A 16511-nucleotide genomic window follows, 5' to 3' on the forward strand; every position below is an offset into this window, starting at 1 on the left:
ATTCTACAGCAGATATTCGATATATAACTTGGGATGGTCATATACAAGACATATGTAAAAAAATTGAATATGGCCTGCTATATGATAAGAAATGTAAAACAAATGGTCTTCATGAAAACATTAAAAAGTGTTTATTTTTCATATTTCCATTCCTTCATGTCATACGGTATAATGTTTTGGGGTAACTCGTTTTATGCCGAAAGAGTTTTTAAGTTGAAAAAGAGAGTAGTAAGAATAATGAAAGAATGTGGCTTGAGAGATTCATGTAGAGGACTTTTTAAGGATATGAATAATTTCCTTTAAGAACAATATATATACACCTTGATGATGTTTGTAGTAAAAAACAGAAGAATATTTGATACAAACAAAGCTCACTATGAAGTAAATACTAGACACAATATGGATATACATATGACCCACGTTAATTTGGCGATATATGGAAATGGGTTGTATCATATGGCTGTTAAAATATACAATGCACGTCCTGATACACTTAAGGATATTTCTAATGATATAGAAAGGTTTAAGGGCAAGTTAAAGGAATTTTTGTATTTCCTAATCCTTCCAGCTGCACTAGGCCCTGGGGTTTACTCAGCCTCTAACAGAAATGAGTACCAGGAATTAATGAAATAATTTTCCTGGGGAGTAAAGTGTGGCCAGCGCATAAGCCTGACAACCTTACTGCCATCTTTGAGCCAAGTGTCTAGACAATGTGGGACCCTCAACGTCTCACAACCCTATGGGCCTTCACGGCCTGGTACAGGGAGAGCTTTACTTTACTTTACTTTTAATTCTTTTTATATATTGGAAGAATTTTTTCTGAGATAATGCTTGTATAATTATATTATATTGAAATTTTAACCAATATGTTAGTTGACTAAGATTTTTTGTAAATAACTTCAATTATCTGTTATAACAGATCTCATTTGATTATACCGTTTTAAAGTTGTAAATATTATTATTTGTATTCATTATTACTTTTATCTTATATTGTAAATTGGTTACTGTAATACAACTAATTTTATTCAACTTTCAAACTTGTCTTATATTATAAACTGATTTTTAAATAACTGTCGTATTGTATAAGCATGATTAGTAAATAATATTTGGACTGAATTTTTTATCTTAAAATTGTCAATATCTTACTTATTATTTTCAAGATAAATTTTTATGTGTGATTTAAATCTTGTATACTATTAACTTGTTATTTTGACAACTGCTTGATTTCTAAGCATGATGAGTTTATATTTCTGGACGATTTCAATGTCTGTTGGTTTTTTCAACCCTGTAAGGATTTTATGGAATGTGAATAAATGAATGAAAATTAATCGACACTTGCTACTAGTGGGTAAATTATAACCTTCGCGTTTAAGCTGTGTATTTCTGGATTCAGATGTTGGTACACGACGGAAAGTGGTTAGCGATGGCGAGCGTGGCGAGGGTGGCCGGCGTTGTTAAATGGACGTTAGTTGTGAGTGGTGATTAGCCAGTATAGTTGTGATCGTTGTGAGGTTAGGTTGTGTAGGGCAGCAAACATCTAGAACGTGTAGAATTTGGTTGTATTAGTTAAAATCGACATGGCAGTCGATTTAGAAGAACGAATGACACAACTTAACAGGTTGAATGACTTCATTGATAACTCACGGAAAAAAATTACAACCATACTAAGCACCCTAGGTTGGGATGAAGGCAACATAAGACAGAAAGTATGTTAGGCCTTTTTGCGTTTTTTATGTGTAAATCTGTTACATAATTTCACTTGTCGTTGCTAGTTGGTTTATGATATCACTTCCACGTACAGTATGCGGTATCAGTTAAAGAATTTTAAGGTTTGGAGAACCGTGTTTTTATGCACAGTCAAAATGTTGTGCTCACCACGTTGTCTGTGAATGCAGTTTTTCAATATTTATAATATTATAATATAAACATTTCACCCAACCAAGTTGTGTCCAGTTTACCTCAAAATTTTCCAGAGATTTATTTCACATATTGTTTGCAATTAGGGTAATCCCATGGAGGATATCTTGAAATAGATGTAATTATTATGTACCATTTCTCGTTAAAACTGCTGTTGCAATGCCTCCAATTGCAAGAACAGGAAAGATATAAATAAATATAGAGATGAACTATGAAGTCTTTACATGCAGGCATGTAGTTATTTAAAATTAATATAATGTAACATGTTGGTGACCAGACGTGGGGTTTTGGTTGTTGATTGGATTTATTGAACATATGTAACTCACAGCAACATATAATTACAACCTTATCGCTACCCCTACCTCAGTGTTCATTAGTTGCAGCTGACTGCATTAATTTTGAGACTCCTCCAGAGTTCAAACAAAGTCAGAGCATAAGAGCTCTCTCCTTTCTAAAAGAAGCCTAGAATATAATGTTCCAGTGTTGCTTTGATACGTTTAATATTTTTCCATTAGAAGTGACCCTATATTGCAACTTTTGGATAATATTGCTATAGTTATTAGAGGTAAAAGCTTTGTTAATAAAGTCTATAAGTCATTATACAAGTCTGCTGACTTTAAGGTGTAGCCAGGATGGCTCATAGCAACTAGGCTACAGACCAGATGACTGAGGAATTATTGGGGCTCAGTTTCTAGTAGGGACAGGAGAATTTTCTTTTCTATAATTTCCAGACCAGCTTTGAGGTCCACCCAGTCTTCTGTACAATGAGTACCAAGGGATGTTTTCCCAGGAGTAAATTGGCAGGGGCATCTGACCACTGACCTCCATTTAGGGCTGAGGTTAAGAGTGTTGGAGTTATATCTCCAGTCGGCCGCGCCATAGCTCAAGCGGTTAGTCGCTGGCTTCCAACCACGGTGGCCTGGGTTCAATCCCAGGTCTGGTCAAGTGGGATTTGTGGTGAACAAAGTGGTGCTGGGGCAGGTTTTCTCTGAGTACTTTGGTTTCCCCTGCCAATCTTCATTCCACCAGTTGCTCCACAATCACCCTTACCTAATATCTGGGGCTGGTACAATAGGCCAGAGTGGCCGCAATACAAGGGATTTAGACCCACCCCGCTAACAATAAAAAAAAATAAAATATACGTACAGTCCCCCATATATCTTCACAACATGGAGTTTAATTAAGCCCGGGGATAACTTTACCTTGTTCTTACCAACTTCCAGGTGGTTGTATTGGTAGCATTCCTGCTTTATATTCAGAAAGTCCAGATTTCAGTTCTTGGCCTTGAGGTTAGCTATCCTGAAGTTTTTCATGATTTTCTGTAGTCCACCAAGGCAAGTGTGTGAATAGTAGACCTACCTTAAAATAGTCCAGTATAACTTCCTTTTGCATCCTCTTTTTTTCAGTGGTGCCTACATTGCCACTGTATAACCCAAGAGATCAAGATAGCATCATTAAATAAATTCAGAAAGAAAGTATTTTGTTACAGGCTGTGTTGTAAGATAACTTACTAACTGTTAAAGAACAAGCTGGCCATCAGTGTAAATAACTTTTACTGAAATGTTAATAAAATCAGGTTACATGTTTCAGTGCTGTAGGATCATTTTCAGAGACTCATGCAATAAAAGGAGGTTGCTAACATGTACATTTGTAATTATATTTGAAAGTCTTAAAATGATACTATATATATTATTTTTCCTGAGTTCAAGAATAAACTGTGGTGTTTGTTGTTCACTCTTCAGGAATGTTATTGTTTTCACATGTGCTTCATATGAAGTGTTAATTACTGCTTACTGATTTATGAACTGTTTATAAACCCTTACATTTAAACATATTAAATTGTTGATAACCTTTCACAATACATATAAATGTATCAATCCTATAACATTTAAATTTTATTCCTTTTCCCATCAACACTGTGTAATTTATAAGCTGAAAAAACCGTACTTACATAAACTAAGGAGCATAAAATAGTCTTTCATAGTACATTTACCACTACAAACAAAATTGGGCATCTTTCTTCATTGTTCTATTATTTAGACTACAAACAAAATTGAGCATCTTATTTTACAGTTGTATATTTTTTATTTTAGTCTAGAGAAATGGTCACCTGCCCGCTAAACAGTGAGCATTATGTCCCAGCAGATAACTTGGAGAAACATGTCACCTTATGTTCGTGGAGAATGGAAGGTTATAGTGAAGAAGACATTCCTCTTCCAGAAAGCTGTGGGCCTGGTGAATCTGGAATAGCCATAGGTATTTCATATCTAGAATATACATTGTATGATTCAACTATGTACCAAGTGTATATAACGGAAGCAGATTAGCTCTAAATATTCACAGTGTAACAGTATGCAGGGAGCCATTTCAGGAAGAAAATCAGTGTTTTGTCATCTGCAAATAACCTGACATGCTGTGGATAATTGCCCAAGACATACATATGAGGGTGTGCTTAATCATAAAGCCCTCCATGCTGCAAGCTTCTGTAACACATCCTGGTCATCTGTGAGACCTTGTCCTCTACCTGTCCAACCATTCATGCTTGGAAAAGAGTTCTGAAGATTCTTTCATCCCCCCACCCACACGTGTACATGTGCATAGACACATAAACAGAGCCCTTGATATCCTTCAGATGTGTCCGTGAGAAGGTTCAGTATGTACCTAAAGCTAAGCACATGTCATGCGACACTTTTGTCTCTAGTATTTTCCACTACGCGGTTGGATATCATGTAGAACCAAGTATACCACATACCATATAAATGGCTCAGAATTATGTGCAGTTGTGATCTTTATTATTAATGGTGTTGGACCATTTGTTTCTGCCAATAGAATATTACATTGACATTCAGTATTGTTGGTGATGTTGTGTAATATGGTTATTACTAGCAGTAAGTAAAAAAAATAAATAAATAAAGCTATCCCTGTAACAGTCCATGAAGGCCCATAAGGTTGTGAGACGTTGAGGGTCCCACATTATCTAGACAGTTGGCTCAAAGATGGCGGTAAGGCGGTAAGGCTGTGAGCCTTACGTGCCTGTCGCACTTTACGCCCCAAGAAAATTATTTAATTAATTCCTGGTACTCATTTCTGTTAAAGGCTGAGTTGACCCCAGAGCCATAGTGTGGCTGGAAGGATTAGGTCAATTGAAAAAAATCCAATGACCTCATCGGGACTTGAACCCGCGACCTTCTGGCTTGTAGCATAATAAACATGTTAATTGATCTGGAAAGTTTGAAACAAAATGAGAACGACTAAAATAGGGTGTTTCCATCCAATTTTGTTTGTGTTTTCGAATGTATATGTGGTTATAGCAAGTTGTCTCACTTTTGTATCATTTGTGAAGGAATTGTGTCCTTTCAGATAAAGAAATGAGGACTGCAATAATCAGAGAGGCTGCTATGCAGGATCCAAAGATGAAGACAGGTAAGAGTTTTAAGCAGCTTTATTCTGTTAAGACTTCTTGCACTAAGTAATTATAATACCTTATAATATTGTTGCAGACATTCTAACCAAGTGTATATTTTATATATTTCATGCACTCCATTCTTACATACGAAAAGTGATATGTGTAAAAAATGTTACCACAACCCTGAAAGGGATAGCAGTATGTATGAAGTCCAGTGTGAACAAGTGGGAGAACATCATATTTGGCATATTTAAGAAAGAATCACTCCTATCATAATTACCAGTCCTATGTTATGTCATTACATTACAAATGCAAAACAAAATTCTGTGTGGCAGGAAAGAAATATAGTGGATGGACATATATATTTAGTTGAAACAGTTATTGAAGAAATAGTCTATGAAGATATGAACTGAACGAACACAGTAATGAACCTCTGGTTACCATAAAGATAGAGAATTTCATGCTCAGCCAACTAACTTTCAGCTTTCAGGAAATATGCTATATGAAGGAGTTCATTAGTTTGAATAAGGTTTTTCTGTTTTCATCGTCATGAAGATTCAGATTGTAGACTTCTACTGTTACTTCAGAGGAATATGCTGCCTCCACTTCCATCCTGAAGATGGTTGCAGTATGTTGCTCCAAAACATTGGTACCCACCTGCCAGACTACATGATGTCATAACAGAAGACCACAATATGAATAAATTTAATTCATTTGAGTTCTGTTTTGGTTTATTGACATTATGTAGTATGGGCTGCCAATTTACTGTCATGATTATTATTGGAGAGACATTGAGAGGAGGCTTTGAGGTTAAGTATACTGTGAGTGGTTTTGCAAACAGTTGTTTTGTCTTCATATCTGAACAACTTCTTTAAAAATTTGTCTTGATAAAATTTATTTGGATGACACACTTGTGATTACTGGAATTTAACAATGAGGAGGATTATGTAACAGTTTGAGATGATCCATGGAAATTGGCATTTATTTTATGTGAAAATTGTTCATTTGTATTAGGTTCTGGTTTGAAACCTAAGCATTAAGTCATAGAGATATGTTAATTAGTGTATGAATGAAGAGTACTAGCTTCTGGGATGAAACACTGTGTAATCCAGAAGAAGTTTTTAGAAATGCCTGTGGGCTATTACTGGACTACATTGCATTGCATCTCATAAGATAAAACTTTTCATAGTCACTGCCCGGAGAACTTCAAATCCACAAGATTATGAATGTTCATGTGTATATTTGAGGAAGACTCATGTTTGGGCTTTCAGAATGATAACATCTGTATCAAAATGCCATGCATTTACCTACAGAAGTAGTTCTTCATACATTTGTTAAAAATATGTTAAAACACAAATGTGTCTGTTCTGTTGCACAATACAAAAACTTCACAAGTGTATTTTTAATTTTCAGAATTTAAAACTGTTATAAATTTGTTGTACTGCCTATTATTACAGCAAAGATATTTCATTTTGTTAGTAAACTTGGCGCATTCATGCTCACATAACAGTAGTGATGAAGAGTACAAATTGTGAGGCTCCTCGTAATGCAACTTTCTCTAGTCCTCTGTTACTTACTCCCACTCATGTTCTTCTGAGCACTCAGTTCTCAGATAGCCCCAATCTGTGTTATTCCTTTGTTGTGAGATTCCAGGTTTCATGCTTTTATAAACCATCAAAATAATAGCAGAAGACTAAGGGAAACTGTAATTCAGTATGGATATGAGGTAATCCATCTGACTAATAAGCTGATAAGGTTACTTAGAATATCATTTTTACCTGTGTCGTGATTTTTTTATATTTTTAAAGTGGAGAATTATAGAGAGAGGCATTGAATAAAGTAATAGTGGTACACTAGTATTGAAGGTTGTGTTGGTATGGTTTTAATGTGAACAGATTTAAAAAAGCCTTTTTGGCTTTACGTATATTGTACTTTTGATGTATAAGTTTTGAGGGTTCTGCTGTTTGCATTAATAAATTAGATGTGTGTAGCACACAGTTTTGTTTCATAATTCCTTATTTGTGGCTGACAGTTCTGTTTTACTTTTTCAGCTGGTTGTCTGTGAGTATATTTGGAGTATTGTAACTATACATGCTGGTATCCTTTTTGTGGTATCCTTTGTTGTGGAATTAAAGGTTGTAAAATGAAACTGTAATGAAAGGAGATGAAAAGCTGTATTACCAAGTGCATAGCATAAAGGTGTTTATTGTATAATTTTGTTAACTGTATAATTTATAATGCACGGAGAATATGTCGTATCATATTCCTCATAACATGTTGGTTGTCACTTATTGATAATTTTTCATGGGACACACGCAGTATGGAAACTGGTGTAATTCTGTTTTACTGTGTAAGCAGATATGGGAATGTAATGTGTGCAGAGGAATTGTTACACTCTAGGAAGAGATACAAAGAAATGCAGGCAGATGAATGTATCCTTTTCCAGATATGATTAAATGCCTGACAGTGTTAACTTTTTAGTCAGTGCGGGGAAGTGCAGAGCTCTGCTAATGCCACAGCTTGTCCACAAAGAAGGGGGTGAAATCATCATTGGGGGTGCTCTCATAAATAAAATATGATTATATTATGTAATGTAGCTGATGTTCCTACACTGTACTTTTATATAACAATGGAAAACAAAAACTGCAGATTTCTTTATAATAAAAATTATCTAATCTTTTCTGTACCCAAACACCACCTGTGTCATCAGTGTCTTGATTGGAAATGAACAAATCAATGGTGTTGCTAGAATCACTTTCAAAATCAACCGCACCAAACTTGGTTATGATTTCGCAGAATTTGTTTGTGGGAAGTATTAAATTTGATGACATTCCAGTTTTCATTAAAATTGGACAGTGCGCATGAAGACCTATGTATGGTTCTGCATGCATCATGAGCATAACTAATTATCAAGGAAAAATGTTGTAATCAAATGCAGAGAAAAATGAACAGTCATTTTACATCCAGTGCATTTCTTGCATGCGTCTTACAGTTCTTGAAACAGTTTGACCAATAGGATGATATGTGTATTTCAAAACTTCTGTATTCATCAGTCTCCCAGACACACCTGAAGATTACCAAAGTCTTTTATTTTCCATAATAATTAATTGAAGCTTTCTTCCATCACACTTCATATGTCTGCATGTATATAAATGTATATCTAATTAAAATATGATTGATTGTACTGCTGAAGTCTTGTTCTTGATCATAATAGGTCAGTCTTCACAAGAAAAATGAGTCAGTTGTTTCAGCAAAGATCACAGATAAGAAAAAACCTTAAAGTATTTTGAGTTCATGCTGTTATGAAATCATGTTTATTTTAGTCTTTTAATGTAGTGCACTATTACAGTACAAATTCAAAGCATATATTAATGATTTACATATATGCACAAGTATAAGTATATATTTAATATGTCATAATAGTAAATAGTGAAGCTGTAATATTGATAGGCCTGTTCATTCAATATAATTTTCACTTTTTGCAGTTTTGAATAATTATCAAATAACAGTGATTACCTGCATATAAATTTAACATTTATTAGAAAAAAGAGTTGGTAGTCTTAATTATTCACTTAATCAAGAGTAATGCCCTCCATAATTATATTATACCAGTTCTCATTTTCATATTATCTGCCTTCTCATTTGCTGCAGTGTCTTGGTTTTCGAGTAGCTACAGCAAAACACACTACTTTATGAATTACTGTAAAATGTGTAGAAACACAGTTCAGTGTAATGTTACAGAACACGTAATACTCATGCCACTGCAAAATGGCTGCTAAGCACTATTGCATTTATAGTTATCCTTAACTTCTTCAGTTGCATCATGGCAAGTATAGCCAGACTTATCATGTTTCAAGCTCCCTGGTATGGCTAATTGTCGTTGCTCATGAATCCCATCAGTATGATGTACAATATACAAGGTGTATGCATGAAATGTATAAATTTTATGGTGACACTAGTCATCATCTGAAAGGCACAGGAAAGAAACTGAAATGGATTTGAGTAGGTTATATGACATATACATGCCACCTGAGTTTCAGAATCTTTCCACATGATGTTCTGCACTCACAGGTGTGAAAGTGGCATCTCAGTTAGAAAAAACTAAATGCATGCTTTTGTAAGTTTGTCTGCAGTTATGGTGCAGACTGTCTGTCATATGGTTTTTGGAAAGGAACCACCAGTTCACAGGTTCAAGTCCCGATGAGGTCATTGGATTTTTTTCAATTGACCTAATCCTTCCAGCCGCACTATGGCCCTGGGGTCAACTCAGCCTCTGACAAAAATGAGTACCAGGAATTAATTAAATAATTTTCCTGGGGAGTAAAGCATGGCTGGCGCATAAGGCTGACAACCTTACCGCCGTCTTTGAGCCGATGGTCTAGATAATGTGGGACTCTCAACGTCTCACAACCCTATGGGCCTTCACGGCCTGGTACAGGAATAGCTTTACTTTTTTTACCACCAACAAAAGTGTTGATTTATAAGTGGCATAAATTGTTTCATCAGACTGACTGGCTGCTTTTGTAAAGCATTAAACCCTGGGAGATAACCCGATCATGAAATGTCATTTGCCTAAATGTTACACCTGTGTTGATACATACAAAAATTCTGGTTTTCCAGAGACATATATTATACTAAACTTGGACATTGCCCATTAAACACAATAATTCAAGAACTGGATTTGTTTCCATCATCAGGTTTAAAGGGGGCAAATGACCCTACTCTGTTGGGCCCATTAGGAACAGTCCAGGTTTATAATTGGACAGTCTGAAAAACCTCCTTAATAATAGAATCGCGTATGACCTTGGTATGTTTTCATTTGAAACAGGTTTCAAATTCTGCGTACAAATTATTACTGTGTGTGCTTGCTTGCATGGTCATTTTTATGAATTTATTTATTTATTCATTCTTCTTTCTTTAATTTAGTAGGCCACTGAAGTATCATGCACAAGTTTTGGTGAGAGGGCTTAACTCTTCCACACAGAATAGAACAGGCCTTCTGCTTATTATTTCATTTTGCATTGTTTTTCTATTTATTTTTGCGACCGGAGAATTTATGATGAAGGTAGGTTTCAGTTTTAGACGGGTCTTAGAGTATTATTTATTTATGCATTTTTAATGAGACTTTCAGCAGCATTGAATGACAGAATTATTATTTAATGTTGAATGGGCAAGGATGTGCAAGGAAATGGCCTTGGCCTAATTTGAGGCACTGTTCAAGCATTTGCCTTGAGAGAGTAATAAGAACCATGAGAGAACCTTAGGCAGGATATCCTGTCTCCAGGCCAGAAGGATCTCTCAATATGAAGCAGGTGCGCTATCCACATGACCCTTACATTCAATAGTATTGCTGTTATTTTATTTCTGCTAATATTAGTAATTGACACAGGTATTCCTGCTGTGGGATTTGATGATCGTCCAATTCCCAAAACCATGGATAGGATTATATGTGATTTCACACCAGATGAGAGAAGAGTATTGTATGATTTTGCTGTATCAAAGACAGGAGCACCACCAGTAATGAAGGTGGAGGAACTTCATATGCCGTAAGTATATGAGAAACATGTGTAAACATTCTCTATATACACAATTTTGTGCTGTTGTAAACCATTATAATACTTTTTATTTTCCTTATTGGAATACCTCCCTGTCTGTGAGTGGCTTTTATTGTAAACGCTTTTGTAATTATCAGTTTTATTTTAGTGTCATTAAGAGCATTGTATGTGTAAAAGAAAGGCTGACTTGGACTATGCAAAATACATAATGGGAAAGACATTTTCATATTTCATAGTTGTACATGTGTGTGTGAATATAACTATGCCATTAGTTTTTGTTCTCCCTCTTCTTTTAGGACTGTATGTTTGGAACTCATTCTGCAGTTCAGAAATTAATTGTTCCAACTACTTCTGTGTCTTCCTATGTCACGTTTTCCTCTCAGACCATATGTGTACACCATTTTAAAGATCTTCTGTTTTCACCTGTCTACATAATGTATTGAATAAGCAGTCACATACAACCAGCAAGGGGCAGTCCTCCCAAAAGTTGGGCAGGGGATTAAATACCCATCACCATATGGAAACTAATGTTACAAAATGTTACCCAAAGCCTGGAACTTGGCTTACTATATGGCACATTGTCAAGCTCTTGTGAACATGGTAATTAAGTTCCATGAAGTAAGTTGGAAACTGCAATATAAACATTGTTACACAGGTTAAGTTTACCATGCTAAAGGGTTTGATCATGTATAAATTACTAGATAATTTATTTAATGGTGCTTCAAGTAGCTCACACTGTATAGCATCAGATGGTAGGGTTATTACTGAATGATGTGGAAGGAAGCAGTTGTGGTCCACTTTGAGATACTGTTCTGGGTTTCACCTGAAGGGTTTGAGGAAAAGCAAAAAAGACCTCAGAATGGTTTGTGACCCAGCTGAGATTTGAACCAGGCAGCACCCATATGCAAGTCAGAAGATTTACTGTCTGGGCCAACTTGCTAGATATAAGTGACTATTAATGATTGTGTAGAAATACAAGGAACACAAACCAAATGATGTAGTTGAATGGTGAGCATTTCTTCCTGCACTTTGTACTCTGATTTGATTCTTAGCCTAGAGGCTAGATATTCTGACTGATTTTTCATGGCCTTCTTCAGCCCTTCCAAGCAAATGTAGGCATATTACTTTAAAATAGCCCATGGTAGCATTCTGCCTCATGATTTGAAATATGCAGTTGTCCTTTTTTCATTTGAAGCATTGTTAATGAAGAAACAAACAACAGATACAGGTTATTAAAAGGTAAAAGTCTTCTGTATCACAGGCATTGCTTAACTTGAATTCCATTGCCCTGTCTCTGGTGGCTGGTTCGTTATGTGAGAATTTTTTTAAATTCATTGTACTCTTGATGTATTATGTTTGATCAGGCACAATTCATTTAAAAGCTTAATTTCAGATTACAAAAAGAAGAACAGAAACGTCCTAAAACTTTTATAGAGCGCCTTGCAGAAGAGCGGGATGCAAAGCGACGCAAAGTGAGCAAGAAAGTTCACACCAATCGCAAAAGTTACACAGAGGTATGTATTGACTCTTGTGGCATATTTGGTGTCCCCTTGAAAGCGGTAGGGTTGCTTCGCCATCCTGAGATATACAAGTGAATGCCAGGATAGTTGTACTAGTATAAAATATGTTTTGTCCTGTCATTCCAGATTCTTTACTTGTGATATTTTGGAAGATAAAGACCACATTCAAGTATAATTAATGGCCAGTCTTCATTAAGATGTGATAAATCTGATTGTGTTTTATCTGAGGTCAAGTTGTGGGATGTATGTAGTTTTGACATGAGGTGTATACTTTGTATCATCATGTTTATATTTAGTTGAGACATGCAGATTTAAGCAGAATATTGTATGCAACATCACTTATATAACCGTAAAAGTTTCCTTTCCCTAACTCATAATAAATACTAATTTGTGTTTGCAAGAAACCAAATAATCCTAATGATGGACACCTGAGTCAGATTTTAAATTATCTATATAATATGTTGATTTTTTTAATAAATGTTTTGAGTAAACCAACTTGCCTTTAGAAAAAAAATTGTACTCCAGATGTCTAGACCTCAGACTCCATCAGAAAATAGTATCAGGGTTAATATTGTATATTTGGCTTTTCTTCTTTTGATTATCTTTCTCGTAATTAACCATGAATGTTGGTAATATTTAGGGCACTGGTTTACTTGATAATTTTTCTTTCTAGATATTGCGGGAAGTGCTACAAAACCAGATGGAACTGTATGAAGATTTTCTTAAACAAGAGAATGAAGAATTCAAATTTGATACTGCTAGGAAAAGCCGCAAAGAATATGATATTGACCATGACCTACTGGACAGTGAGAGTACATCCATTGTTGCATGTTCATCAAAGAAGGATTCCTTACGGTATAAGGAAAGGACTAGAGACGACCAAAAAGATTTTAAAAGACATGGACACTCCCAGTCTCTGTATAGGACTCAAACCAAACCTGGCAGAAGTCATTTGAAACATGAAGATTCACATCACTTTCAGCAAGATAGGTGGCAAAGAAAGTCAGAGTATGATAGAGGAGATGGTGGTACTTCTCATAAGAGTAATAGTTCTCATAGGGATAGGAGTAGTAGTACTCACAGGGATAGGAGTAGTAGTTCTCACAGGGATAGGAGTAGTAGTTCTCACAGGGATAGAAATTCAAAGAACCTGTCAACTACAGTGCGTGAAACCAGTGAAAGGCATCATAAGAGTAAGTATACCCACTCTCATAGACGAGAAGAGTTCGGTAAATTTAAGAGGAGACACAGGACTCATTCCTCATCAGACAGTAGTAACAGCAGTGAAGATATTTTTCACAAGAGAAAGAGGAGTAGGGATGCAGAATTTCATATGGCCCAGATGTAAATCAAGGAGCTATACAGTCACTTTCAGGTCTTCAGAGATATGCCAAGAATATTTATTATATTTTATATATGTCACATGAAGGTGCATATTGTCTTCTTAATTCTTCATATGAATGGATGTCCTGCTGGAACTAAATGGTATTTATTTCCATTATGGGACAATGTATATTTCAAACTCAGCTTTCAGGTGTCAATAAATAGGCTCCATCCTTTTATATCGTGTCATTGGACAAGGGATTCCATGAGAGAGTCCACGTTACTACAGCACATTAAATTACTTTCATGAGAAAATAAATGGTAACAGGAAGTTTTGAGGAGAACTAATCAACTGCTTTCCTTTGATACAGTATCAACCTCATAGAAAACAACACCTCCAACAATTCTTTGTTGCTGAAGAAACATCTCATCTGAGTTGTTATCTAGCAACAACAAGGGGATACACCAATGCATGTATCCAGCAGTTCTATTGTTGCATGTCTTCGTTGCCACAGCAACTTTCCCTAGCCATTGCCTAGCAGTGGAAGGAGGGATAGATATTACAGAGACTTTGTCTAGCAATGATAGGAGGGATACACATACAGACACACTGATGTGAGGATTTTATGAAATGTGCTTTTGAGATGGGCTCAGGCGTCATACATATACCAAGTTTCGTAACGACTGGTTCAGTCATACAGAAGTTTATTTGGGCGGGGGGAATTCACAGACACAAAGACAGCATGGAGACTGTGTAAACCTACTTTTATTTTTTGAAAATAAGGAAAGTAGGCTAAAAAGTATTTCTAAAATTTGCAGAGATATCTTAGTGCCTTTTTCTAGAATAATTGTAACCTTTCCATCTAAAAGNGGAGGATTTTATGAAATGTGCTTTTGAGATGGGCTCAGGTGTCATGATATATATACCAAGTTTCGTAACGACTAATTCAGTCATTCAGAAGTTTATTTGGTGGGGGGGGGATTCACAGACACAAAGACAGCATGGAGACTGTGTAAACCTATTTTGTTTTTTCAAAATAAGGAAAGTAGGCTAAAAAGTATTTCTAAAATTTGCAGAGATATCTTAGTGCCTTTTTCTAGAATAATTGTAACCTTTCCATCTAAAAGCCAAAAGTTAATTGATTTTTTGACAGGATTGCTCATATATACTTCCAGTAGTGCTGGCACAGGCTGAGCTTCACTACTGAAACAAGTCGTGTGGCAGATGGTAGATCTGATATTGTATTGTGTCTTCATGAGCCCCACACATCTTGTTATTCTTGTTATAACCTCACAGCCACGCTGAAGGTTGTGTGCTTTTTTTGATGAGAGGGTTGAGATTTTACTCTTGATATATAAAATGGAACTCTCCACATACATAACAGAAACTCTGTGGATGACTGACACATTTGCACAACTTTCTGGCATAAATCAATATTTATGCACTCTCACAAAGATGAAACCTTTACATGTTAATACCATTTCATAAAAATCTTGAATAAAATATAAATTAACTTAGCAGTATTGTATGAGTAACTGACAGACGAAGATCAACATACAGTATATGCCAAAATATGCAGTATTGAAACTCGCACATCTTGAACGCACATGTGCGTTTGTCGATGGGGCATAGCTCCAGCCGCACCTGTTCCCAATAGTGAGAAGGAAGTTGTGTTGNTGGAAAAATATATTGTACTTCTGCATACCTCCAGGAATAAAACTCATAATAAGATGGTGAAACAGTAATTGTTTTATTCATTAACAGGCTACTTTTTATTAGACTGATTTATGAATGAGCTAATCCTTGTTACCCTTCCCACTTCAGAAATCCAGTATATTTCATTATTCTCTTTGACAGTTTAAATTGAGTTTTGCTTTAAAACAATGTGTTGATGTTTGGCAGTAGATTTCACTCATAGGGACATTGAAATATTCATGCCTTTAAGTCTCAACTTTCCTTTCCTCATGCATTTGAGTGTAAAAATTGGTAGTATAAGTACAGAAATCTGGAATAGTTAAGTGAAATAATTTTTTGTATACTTTATATATTTTTGTGTATACTACAATATAAAGAAAATACTATGTATAATTAGAAGGGTTCTATTTTTGTTTTTTATATTTAAAAATAAAATTTTCAGATTCATGCTTGAAGCTCATAGTTTCAAACTTCTTGTAGGTCTCCCATGGTACTGCAGGAGAACAGGATGCTGATTTTTGTGTTCCATCTGATGCTGAAGCTAGTAGTGTTTTAATATATCGATAGAGATTAGTAGCTGATGCTTTATTAGAAATTTAACATGTTAAACATCATAAGAAACAAGACAATTATCTAAAATATTAAAAGGGGAACAAAGAAGAGAGAAATTGTTTCATCTTATTGAGCAGCATGATGCATACAGCAGCATGTTTCTCTATACAAAAGATGTTTCACAAGTTATCTGTCCCTCAAACATGACTAGACACAAAACAAACCTGGACAAAATATCACAAGTGAATTACGTGATATGTTAGTTCAAATAATACATATACATGAGTACCGTTACAATGTGACTCACTGGTGCAAGGAAGGAGCCATAAAAGATGTCTCTGTGGTTATGTCTGAGAAGAACTTAATGGCTTCTGCTTTTCTTCATATGCTTCTATCTGTATCTTGAGGTTAGCAATTTCAAAATAATAATTTACTATTTATTGATCCATTCTCGACAGATTTTTACTAGTACAGGTATCTGTAACATTAACAATGCCACATAATTGTGCATTACAGGATTACAGGATGTAGAAGTAGAGATT

The 16511-nt window shown here is 35.4% G+C and overlaps 1 protein-coding gene across 2 annotated transcripts; it reads left to right on the top strand.

Moving 5' to 3' along the window:
• The first annotated feature begins 1426 nt into the window (after window positions 1–1426).
• Window positions 1427–14575, top strand: LOC111875051 (U11/U12 small nuclear ribonucleoprotein 48 kDa protein). Of its 2 annotated transcripts, none has more exons than XM_023871085.2 (6): window positions 1427–1706; window positions 4011–4173; window positions 5278–5340; window positions 10713–10869; window positions 12272–12392; window positions 13072–14575. In XM_023871085.2, the coding sequence occupies exons 1-6, from the start codon at window positions 1578–1580 to the stop codon at window positions 13744–13746; spliced, it is 1308 nt and encodes a 435-aa protein (XP_023726853.1). In that variant the 5' UTR covers window positions 1427–1577; the 3' UTR covers window positions 13747–14575. The 2 variants fall into 2 exon arrangements, with proteins under 2 accessions (XP_023726853.1, XP_033611594.1); XM_033755703.1 differs by having other exon boundaries at window positions 1618–1706; window positions 4063–4173.
• Window positions 14576–16511: the final 1936 nt, after the last annotated feature.

This window comes from Cryptotermes secundus, unplaced genomic scaffold, assembly GCF_002891405.2.
Source record: "Cryptotermes secundus unplaced genomic scaffold, Csec_1.0 scaffold1491, whole genome shotgun sequence".
Taxonomy (NCBI): domain Eukaryota; kingdom Metazoa; phylum Arthropoda; class Insecta; order Blattodea; family Kalotermitidae; genus Cryptotermes; species Cryptotermes secundus.

Bases quoted from the DNA above. Each gene is read 5' to 3' on its own strand.
- LOC111875051 (XM_023871085.2), top strand. From the start codon at position 1,578: ATGGCAGTCGATTTAGAAGAACGAATGACACAACTTAACAGGTTGAAT. The intron at 1,707-4,010 runs GTATGTTAGGCC...TTTTTATTTTAG, and splicing joins AAGGCAACATAAGACAGAAA to TCTAGAGAAATGGTCACCTG. The intron at 4,174-5,277 runs GTATTTCATATC...GTGTCCTTTCAG, and splicing joins TGAATCTGGAATAGCCATAG to ATAAAGAAATGAGGACTGCA.